At 43.3% G+C, this 11,276-nt stretch overlaps 1 protein-coding gene across 2 annotated transcripts in view; it reads left to right on the plus strand.

Moving 5' to 3' along the window:
• The window catches only part of SAMD12 (sterile alpha motif domain containing 12), a 195,094-nt gene extending 184,207 nt beyond the window's left edge, over positions 1-10,887 (plus strand). For both annotated transcript variants that reach the window (XM_068396367.1, XM_068396368.1), the window contains one exon: positions 1,644-10,887. In XM_068396367.1, coding sequence (XP_068252468.1) covers positions 1,644-1,666 — 23 coding nt within the window. In that variant the 3' untranslated portion in view covers positions 1,667-10,887. The remainder of the gene's footprint in view (positions 1-1,643) is intronic.
• Positions 10,888-11,276: the final 389 nt, after the last annotated feature.

Consider the following 11,276-nt stretch of genomic DNA (forward strand, 5'->3'; position numbering starts at 1 on the left):
TCTTCTAGCACCTACTTATTTAACATCCCATCCTTTCCCCACTCGATCAGACCTTCATGTTCATTGCTACAACAGTTTGGGGTTGGGAGAGGCAAATACGGGCAAACTGACAGCTTGGCAGAGCCAGCCAGCCCACACCCTGCAGAGAAGAGCCTGCCAGGCATGATTTTGAAGGGGTGAGAAGCAGAAATCCACTGCCAGCCTGAGTTTCAGCTGATGTGAATGCTGCCTTGGCAGCATCAGTATCCCATTAGCTTCACAATTTGGAATCTAGCCAAAAAAAAACCCCAACAATCCAGCTCTTTCCACACATACAGACACGTACATTCATGCAAGAAGCAGGACATCAGCTGGAAAGGGTGCAAAGCCCACCCCAGTGAGTCCTGTCCCAGCACTGCCCTGGTCAGGGATCTGGTCTGTAAAGCCGGTGATGGGTGAGGGCTCTGTGAGGGACAAAGCTGTGTCCAAACACATTGAAATAACACATTGAACTTCCCTCTGCATGGCTACTTGGCTGCAGAGGCCAGTATAAACCTGTGATGGGTTTACATGCTTTTTCATGGCTCCATACTGAATAAATGACTGAATGCGTTTCAGTGTGAGCAGTCCTTCACCGGCACTCAGCTCCTGTTCAGAATTCCCATCAGAAAATGTATAATCATAGCATAATTTAGGTTGGGAGGGACCTCTGGAGATCATTCTACTCAACCATGCTCAAAGCAGGGCCACGTTAGGTTGTTCAGGGCCTTGGCTGGTTGTGTTGTGGATATCTCTGTAGGTGGAGATCACACAACCTCGTCAGGTAATTTGTTGCAAAATTTGACCACCCTCACTAGGAAGAATTTTTTTTCCTTGTATCTAACTGGAATCTCTTTTGTTGCTTCTTGTGTCCAACCTCTTGGCCTTTTGCTGTGCATCTCAAAGAAGATTTTGGGTGGAGGGGAGGAGTAATTACAAGAAACCTCCACATATTCCTCCTTTATGATGTGATCACCTTACAGCTTTGCAAGGGCTTTCAGGCAAGGAATAGCAGCCACCAAAATTGAGTGTGCTTTACTGCTTTTAACAGGGAAAGAGAAACTCTCTGCAACTCCCTAATTATCGTACAGGGTCTGAAGCGAGGAAGGCAGTGGGTGAGCTGTTTTCACATCTCCTATGCAGCAATGGTCAACTCTTGCCATCTTGACCAGCAGAAATGGTGAGGGAACATCAGCCCCTGCTTTGGCATTTGGCAGACCCTTTCCACCATTTGTCTATCAAGCCTTCAGTAGTTAATGCAAGGCCAATCAAACCAAAGAGCTTGCTCTCTGGGACTCAGACTAGAGGAAGAGTAAGCAGTGCTTTCACATGAGGCAATAAAATTCAAGCAGGATTTGTTAAATCATATAAATGATTGCTGGTCTGCGCTTTATACTTATCTAAAGAATTGATTAAGCACTGAGTTTTTTGGTTGATGTGTAAAGCTGATTTAAAAAGTACCAGGATCACAATATATATTCTCGGAGTAGTTTGTCTTTACAGCAGAAGTACATTTACTTGGCTCAAACCTGACTTTTTTTTATTTTAGTTGAAATACATGGTAATTCCTTTGGTCTGTTCTATACTCACTGTCTGGTTTTGGTTTTCTGTTTTGTTTCTTACAGCCCCAGCAGAGAGCTCTCCATAAACATTTCCAGCCTCTAAAGCTGCTGTCCTGCCACTTGATATGAAAGTGAAATTTCCTTCATGAAAAAAACATAATAAATGGCACTGCCAGAAGGTGACTATGGAGGATTGAAGACAAACTTGAAGTAAAATCAGCCCACTCAAGATGACGTGTTCTGGGAAGACCTGGTTTGCTGTGGAGTAAAAATGTGGTGCATAATATCCAATGCTCATTAGTTGAAAATGGTCATTGACAGACCTTTAGCTGGAAAATTTCTTCCAGTTTTCATCACTGTGCATAACTTTTGAGTTCCCTTTAGGGGACTGTCTATGCCCTTCACTAGAAGTCCTGTTTTAGCATGGCAACTACTGTATTCTTTTATTATGTATGCAGATGGCATGATGTTTTAGGAAAAACTTACAGCAATTCTCCAGTCTCAGTGGATATGTTCACAATATTACACCCCGATAGGAATGTAAGCGTCTTGTATATGTTAGTTTTGCAGTCTAATGGTATTCTGTTAAACAATATCAGCACTTCATACGTGCTTTCTGCACAGAACTAGCACAGTCCGTATATATATATATAAAATGGTCTTTTTTAAAAATACTGAGGATACGTTTCAGTATTTGTGCTGAGACTGCATCCAAACTGAAGTCCACTACTAGCATACCTTCACCAATTCACAGTAGATTGTGTAGATAGATTTGCACATGGCAGAGGTGTGACTTCTTTTATCAAGACTCAGAGAACAGCTGTCACAGAGGTAGCCAAGAACAGGGTAGGTTGAATGAGCTGTAGAGCACTGTGTCTGCTCTCCCTCTCATCCGCCAAATATCAAAGGTTCTCGTTTCTAGTGTGCCAATGTGTTTTCTTACTTGGCGAGGGAGAGGCAAGGGAGAGAGCCTTTCTCAGAAATGCATGTCACCCTGGGTTTGGTCTACAATAAAACCAGAATAAACTGGAAGAATTCAGGTTCTTTATGCTGGCCACCATTTATGTTTTGGGCAAGGCTGGGGAATCGTAGTCCAAACCAAACTCTCCGAACAAGGTAAAGTGTAAGACTACACTTCTAAGGAGCAAGACACTCCCTTTGGAGAGGGCAGACTTCTTCATTAACTTTTTCCAGTTTCTATCCAAAACAGTATTTTGGTAGGAACTGGGAGTAAGCAAATGGTTCCAATAAGCCTTTCAATATACTGTAGCAGGCTCAAGACTGTTGCATTCAATCTGAGCTTTGTTTTTTGTTCAGTCTCTGTATGGCTGGCCTCATCTCTGGCTGTATCACAGCTGGCTGTGATACTGTTTCTTCCATGGGGGACTCAGTGGAATTAGTGTCTGTTCCTTACATCAGGACCTTCTTGACACACTCTTTATAATGAACTGATGCCATCAACATCCTGAGGGGACTTACCTATTTGTTCCTTCTTTCTTTAATATCAAAGGTAGCTTTTTGTGTATTTAAAGACCATCACTCTCTCCAGTCTGATAGACAGGTACTATAGAGTCGCTGTTCGCATATATGCCAAACTGGGTGAGACACCATACTGGTGTGAAGATGCAGCGATGGAGAGAAGGTGCAGCTACATCAAGTCAAAGGGACCTTTTTAGAGGAAGCTCCTGTGTTACAATTCTTAAAAACTGTTGTACAGTTCATTGCCAGGGAATGGAAGGTCAACCACTGAGGGTGCCCGTACGACCAACAGATAAATATCGATAGGGCTTAATTTTTTTCAGATGGGTATGGGCTTAGGTTTCAGCTCTCTACCCATCTCAGATTCAGCATGTTGGATACTTCTATAGTATTCAGTCCAAAAGCAAATTATTTTTATTGATGGCCAAGATTTGCAGAAGTCACTAGTGATTTCTAATGGTTTGGGTCTTTCCATGGGTTTTCAAATGGAGCTCCCAAGAATGACAAAGCAGTAAGCTTCTACATTCTCTTTCTGGAAATCCTCGTCCCTAGTTTGAAATTAATTGGTGTAAAAATTCTCCTTAAGACATAAGAATCTTTGCCAATGGCAACATTTGCACTTTTTAGAGCTTTTCATAGGGTTGCAGGATGGAATCTGATACCAAGAGACCAGGCCGTGTGCATGGCACTGGTCCACTGTAAGCTTCAGCAAATTTTACAGCTCTTTCTGCTACAGGTTTTAAAAATGTGCTCTGGCAACTGACATCAATTTCATGTTGGTACAGCAATTAAAAAACCCCTCTTTGATATAAGTAATTTTAAAAAGAAAGAGAATGCTGTACTTCTGCAGTAGGAACTCTCTTATTTTACTGCCCAGTGAAAAAATTGGGAATAATTTGAATGATAAAAGAAGAGTTTGTCAGCAAGTGTTATCTTAAAAGGGCGTACGAGAAGAAGCTGAGTTAGGCAGAGAGCCACTAGAAGAATTTTTTGTCTCAATGTTAGTTTTGAACATCTTCCAGTATATGGGCATGAACTTAGATGTGTGCACTTCTGTTAAAACAGTTTGTTTTAAAAGCTTCCCTGGATTTTAGCTACGGTGACCTAGAAAAGCAGTGTTATAGGCCCTGAGAAATGTGAAAATCAAGTCCAGACACTTGTGTAGCCAGACTCGGTGAGAAGTCTGCTGTAGGTGCCTATCGGACAAATCTCCTCTGAAGCTGGTGTAGGTCTCCATCCTACAGCCAGCCTGTGCATGTGGATAACTGCAAGCATAGTTCCCCTGAGACCCATGACACTTCTCACATGTGTAACTGTCTGCAGGAGCCATAAGGAAATAACTGTACTTTTTTGGCTTGTATTTAACTATTCATCGTGTTTGGATTTTTTAATCACTGTTATTCTCCCAAAGTAGGCCATGCTTCCTCAGGGATATTTATGAAATTGTTCTACATCTACTGAACAACTATCTGGATCCCAGCATATTCTTCTGAAAACTTTTTAATATAAATAAACATGTGGGAGAGATTTTTGTTATTGTGAATGGGGGCAGGCACTGTGTTCTCGGAAAGGCTATTGAGTGCAGACAATCAAGTCTATTGCATTTTTTATGCCAAACACCTTATTAATAGCAGACACATCCGCTTTTGCCTGGGTCGCAGGAACAGTTCAGGGGAAAGAATGCTTTATCTCTAGTCAATAAATCATTTATGTCGAGAGTGCCAAAGACCAAGTCAACATGAAAGGGAGCGAATAAGTTATTCCGGCAAAGGAAGTGAATTTAAATACACCCAGAGCCATTAGTTCGGTGCAAAAGTGTAGGAGACTAACGCTATTTTCATAAAACAGCAATTATCAGCCTTGTGGAGACAGATAAATTCACAAAGGCCAGCGCTGATGTTGCATTGATCACTAGTTATTATCTCTGAACCAAACCAGTACTGTGATCAGGACACCGTTCTCCCTGTGCAGACCTGCAGCCCTCCTCCCGTGCCCGGTGCCTCTCCCTGCTGCCGTGCTCGCCTGGTTTCTTTATGTCGAGAAAGGTCGCAGGATCGGGCCCCGCTAAGAAATGCTGAGAGAGACTCAGCCATCCCCAGTGCTTCAAGCCGTGAGAAGACCTGCACTAGACACCTGAAGGAATTGCTGGCCCCAGAAAATACCCTGCAGCTGAAAGCGTCCTTTGCGCTGTTTTGTTCCTTGTTTTTTTCATTGGCGTGGCATTCGGTGCCTGAACACCCACCATTTATCCTGTGAAGGGAAATGCAGCCTTCCAGGAGGGGACTTAGAAAAAGCTCCGCGAGCCCTTTGGTTTCACCCGCCCAGCTGCATGGCGATGCTCTACCGGTGGCTTCATCCCTCCCCGTCTGTTCCTTGGGGTAAGTGTTGTCACTCGACAGCAGCTGCAGCGTTGTTGAGGAAATAAGACCATTAAAAATGACAAAATTCTGGGTTTGTTTTGCCCTGAATTTTCAGGAGACCCCAGGCCAGACCCTCGGCAGACCTACACTGGCGCTACTCCATCAAAGTCTCTGGAGATGTGTTGATTAATGCCAGCCATGCAGCCAGGCCTGGGGTATTTTTTTTGTTATCACTAAAATGAACCTCCCTCCATCTGCCACAAAGCCACAAGATCTCAATTATTCAAAATTGTCTCAGGCAAGCAAAGTAAAATCCTGCATCTTTCACATTGCTCCCCTTTTAACAATTAACAACTCTGCCATCAGAGTCTCCTTGAACAGCCCCGCTGCAGGACTGTGCTGCAATTGACCCTGGTATATATAGACTGTGGTCAATAAGTTTTTAATTTAAAAAGAAATGGTCCTCTGGTATAATTAAAATTGATGGGCAGGGGGGGGAAAGTGCTACCAGCATTACCTGCAACCTCCTATAGTAAAATCCAGGAGAATTATCTGGAGTGCAAAAAAAACCACCAACATGACGTATGGGTGATTAGGCAGGCTCATGAGGATAAATCAGCAAGTAAGAAAAGTAGATGTTTGATGAGGGAAGCCAAAAAAATCTATGGGAAGTCAGTGGCCAATAGGTTAGGGCTGGTTAGACCAAAGGCTTTACATATATCCTAATAAATACAGTCATAGCAAAGCTGAGTCTGATGTTAGACAGGCACAGCACAGTGATCACTCACAGTATATGCAAAAACCAACAAATATTCTGATTTGGTATTTGAAAGCAGTAGAAGGAGGGAGTCAGATTGCACATTAAAATGTAATTCCTCCTACTCTGTCAGTAATTATGGGTAAAATTAAGTAGCAACTATCCAAACATACTTTTTTTAATTTGCAGAACCAGATAACCAAATCCAAAAGTGTAGGAAAACTTGCCTAGGACTGTTCAGAACCAGAAAGCATAAAAGAAGCTTCAAATGACACCCAAAAACACAAGAATTGAAAAGAACTAGTGATTTGACCCAGAAAACTATAGGCTTATTAGCTTCCTATCAGTCTTAGGCAAAATCATGGAAAGGTTGATATGACACAATCATTAAAGCAATTAAAAATTGATAAAACTCTCCAAATGATTTTTATAGAAATGTATCATGCCAAATAAACTCACTATCATTTTTTGTGATATCAAAGGCTTGTTCATAAAAGAAACTCTGCTGGCATACTATACTTACCCTCCTATAGATCATTTGATTCTGATAAAGAACAAAATAGCACAATGCAAAATCTATATCGCCCATATTAAGTGGATTAAAACTGATAACAGGCTAGATCACAAAAATAGTTGTAAATACGAAATTTTCATCAACGAGAGTATTCCTAATGAGCTCCTCCCAAGGTATGCTCTATTTTCAATATTTCTCCCAGGGAAAGAGAAAGTTATTGTTGGCAATACCCAGAGATGACAAAAACAGGGGTGCGGTAAGTAACGATATGGAGCAGATCAGTGGTAGAGAGTAACCTGGAGGATGGCAAAGTCAGAAATCCAGGAGAGATGGCAGCAAGTCCCCCTTCGAGGCATGGGGAGTACATCTGGAATAATACAGTGGCTGTGAAGGTGCGATAAATAATCTGTTCAACATCAGCCCCAGAGATGCTCTTGCCAGCTGGGACATAGGACCTGGCAATAGCGATGCTGTTCCAGTTTGTTTGGTTACTGCCCGTCTGTCAAAAAGGGTATCGACAACTTGGAAAGATTATTTTCAATCGCTCCCAGTGTTATTCAAGGGCAGGAAAACAGGTCTTATTATAGTATCAGACTAATGAAGCTCAAGCTATTAATTTATCAGCGGCAATTTGAAGAGGTGACTTGATCTCCGTCTGCAATCACAATCTTCTACCTGGGCAGGGAAGTGCTGTCTGAAGGCAGGTAACTCTTTTATTTAGGAGAAAAGGCAATGATGTGCTCTACTGGTTGGAAACTGATTTCAGGCTAGAAATTAAGTGCAAATGCTTGACAGGGAGGATAATTACCCGGGAGACAACTTAGTTACCTGGCGTGTTCTCCATCACATAAAGTCACATAAAGTCTTTAAATGTATGCAGAGTTTTTTTCTAAGTCAATAAGCTCTACCTCAAACTGAAATCCAGGCTCGGTGCGGCAATTACTAGATGAGGTTATTAAGCATGTGTTATGCAAGGATTAGACTAGATCATCAGATGTAAACTTCTAAATTAAAAATATCTTAAAGTTTCCAGTATTACAGGAAGGCAGGGCAACCTATATCTGTTTTTTCACACAAAATGGTCTTAATTCAAACAGCTTACATGAACAGAGCTGTGCTTGCCAGCATTTGGTCATTGAGCATCGGTAGACCTTGCAGTTGCAGTTGCAAGGTCCTTCTGTGCATAATTAAAGGAAGAAAAACAGACAAGAAAGGACAACACAAACCCTTGGACATATAAAGTATGTTGTCTTTCATTAATAACAGCCTGAGACAAAATGATGCACTCAAATGATGGGGCCAAGTGGAAGTGTAGTCTGAGTGAGGAATAACAACTGTGGGTCTGCCTCTTAATTAAGGAGGTAGCATCTTGCTGGCAAGAAACAGATTTTCCTGCCTTCAAAAACCGGCAGAGAAGCTGCGGTGCTGATTGAGAACTATATTGTATTGCTGCGCAGCTGAACACGGTACACGAGTTCCTTGCTTCAAAGACAGCAAACTGTTCCTGCTGTCATGACAAGCCCCATCGCAGCCAGTTAATAAAGCCCTAGACGTGAAATGACTTCAGCGGGACTACCCAGAGCAATGAGAGCTGCTCCCGGCAGTGGGTTGTTGCAGGATTGGGCCCTATTGTCTGCTTTGAATGTTGCACCTTGGAAATAAGCAAAGGAGCTTATTAAGCAAAGGTTCAGGTTTCACAAAACAGCTGTCGATAGGTGCGAGGCAAGGGCCAGCCGTGAGAGACACCTTCTGCTAGGCTTCATCGGGCAGTGGAGAACAGCACAAATGAGGATGTACGTTTTAAAGAGTAAACAGTTCACGCAGACAAGAGAAACCGTAAAAGCAATACTTACTGCAAATTGGTATTGAATCGACATCAAGAAGCTGAAACAAGAAGTGAGCTAGCTACGGCCATAGCTAAGAAGATAAAGATCTTTGGGGATTCTTTCTCTAATCCAGTGTGAAATCCTAAGAAAATGAGTTTGGTCTAGATTTATTGTTTAAAGAACATTGGTACATGCCGGCCGCCTGTCAAATAAATTCTGCAGCGTCACTGGCTTCGGTGCATGATGGCTTACGAGTGTCCTTGTGCTGCTGACCCACCTTGCAGCTCTGGAGGAGAGCGGTCCTTAACGGGCACGTATGGGGTCAGGCTGGACGGGGAAGCAGCTGAACTTGCAGATGACCGTATAACATCCGCTTCTGCCCTGAAAGTGGGATTGCCAGCACTGTTATAACACAGCCAGGCTTAGTCTGGGAATGAGATGAAAAGCTCCTACCTGATTTTAATTCCAAATATATCTAAATACTTCGCTGTAGCTGTTGTTACATCTGTAATCACGTTACTTCTATTAAACACTTGCCTTGAATTCATCTATTTAATATCATGTCACCAAATTAAATAGCGATACACAATCTACCCCGTCAGATGCTTAGGGGACTTGTTTGTTTGGTTGGTTTTGTTTACTGAGAGCACGGTTTTACATCTAGACAGAGGTTTTCCCTACTGAGCCAGGCTCTGGTCTCAAGACTAGTCCAGATAGATAAAGAAATGTTTGGAGTCCTCTTACCACTTCATCTGCATCCCGTGTATGCAAGAGGCTCCTTCTCTGCAAAGAGAAGAAAAGAGAGGAAAAGAAGTAGAAAAGAGATTAAGTGGCAACAGAGAAAGCACAGAGCTTCCAGCCTATGCAAAGCATCTCAGCACGAGACCCCGAGCTCAGCCTGCTCCCCCCTGAGTCCAACGCCACTGACTGAGGGGAGGAACTGGGCTGTGCTGGGCTAACCCGTAGGCAAAGCCTGGTGTCCTGTGCTGTGCTGAACGCTCTCTTAGAGCCATTGCAGGAGGCACATTACCTTGCAGAATCGGACCCCACGTTTCAGGGCATCATCTGGGTTGCTGCTGTCTGCTGGGCTTCCCCTAAAATACAGCCGAACTGCATGGGGCAATGCTCTGGCAATGGGAATGACCTGTGTTTCCCCAGAGAGGCTGCGTGCTCTGAGGAGGAGACTCCTTTGCTTTGCACTAAGCTGCTGAGATACCTGGCGAGAGTAAAAGGCACATCTTTAACTTTCTCACAGTTATTCCAGAATCTGGAAGTGGCAGGGACATGCTCTCGACATGCTGGGCTTTGCACTCAGTTTCTTTTAGGGACTGTAGCTATATGGACCTGCCTCGCAATGATTATTTCTTTTTCACAAGTAGAGGTAAGGCCTGCCTGACACTGCACAACATAAATCAGCAAAGGGGCCTCTAAAATTGGTCTCTTCTGTTTTGGGGAGTTGAATTTAAAGTTGATTGAACCTGACCCTGAGGAGAGCAGATAACTGACAGCTGGAATTACAGCCGCACCAAAGGTTGCCTCCAAATCAGTGGCCCACGTACAGAACCAGATGCCAGGCTGCGCTTGCACATTGGCACCGGCAGCTGATGATGGACACAAGCTGCAGGGAGTGAGTGGGAGGTGGGGATCAAGATCCTGGGAAACGTGGTGGCCTGATGCAGGAGAGTGGGATGCAGAAAGGCTGGGTGCCAGCCCATGGCCATGCTCTATGGGCAAAACGGTCCCCTGAAGCCAGCAAGTTGTGTCTGGTCCAGCTGCCTTCAGAGTCAGTTCTGCTTTACATTCACTGAGAAAGTAAGTCAGTGATCTCCTCTTAATGTTAACTTGGTTGAAAATCTAGGAAAATGCCAGCACTCTGACGGTTAAAAAGCGCCGCAATGTCATTCCCAGTCCGTCTGTGGCTGAACTTTTTAAAGACAGAGCCAAATGAGGTAGCATAAGACAAAAGCGTGCCTTTTTGTTTGATGTACGCTGGATTTCCCCAGGCGCCCAAGGTGTTCATCTGTACAGCAGTGATTTTTTTCCCAAAACAGAAATTATGATGCAATCTAATTTTTAGTATACAAAGTAGACGTCACTGTTAATTCCACCCGACAGTTTTTATATTTGCTCTTTAATTCCTTCTGTTTTCAAAAATCAACAAAAAATAAAACCCGTGTGGGAGGGAGGAATTCTTTTAAACGATGAAATTAAAATCAATATCAAATTTTTGGTATCTTTGGGCATGATCTCTGGAAGCTTTGGATATCTGCTTTATCATTTTGTATATTTGACAATTTTGTACTCTGCATTGTTTGACTTCATTTGTGCATGGCGATGTATTAAAACATGGAATTTTTATTATACAGTAAAAGTATTTTGTTTGATTTTAACAAGGTCAGGGCTTGATCCATTGCATGAACAGGAGGAAAAAAAACCTAAAAATAGAGGTTTTTCCTAGCAGCCACTCTCACTTGACACTCTGACCGGTCTCATTCAGGAGGTTTCCAGCACCTGAAGGTGGGCAGAGCTTTTCTCCCACCTGCACATCTCCTTCCCCAGCTGTGGTATGTGGGGTCTGTGCAGTGGTTTGCTGCACGGCGGTGCAGGTGCTACGTAAACGTGATGTATTCATAGATGTACCTGAAGGTGTTAACCGAGCAGAGGGCTCTGTTCTGCTCCGCAGGGTTTGGGTGTAAATCCAGACCAACTGCGCTGACTTGGCTCGATTTACCCAGGATTTAGTGCAGCGTGACTGCGAGC

This window comes from Nyctibius grandis, chromosome 3 (assembly GCF_013368605.1).
Source record: "Nyctibius grandis isolate bNycGra1 chromosome 3, bNycGra1.pri, whole genome shotgun sequence".
Lineage (NCBI taxonomy): Eukaryota > Metazoa > Chordata > Aves > Nyctibiiformes > Nyctibiidae > Nyctibius > Nyctibius grandis.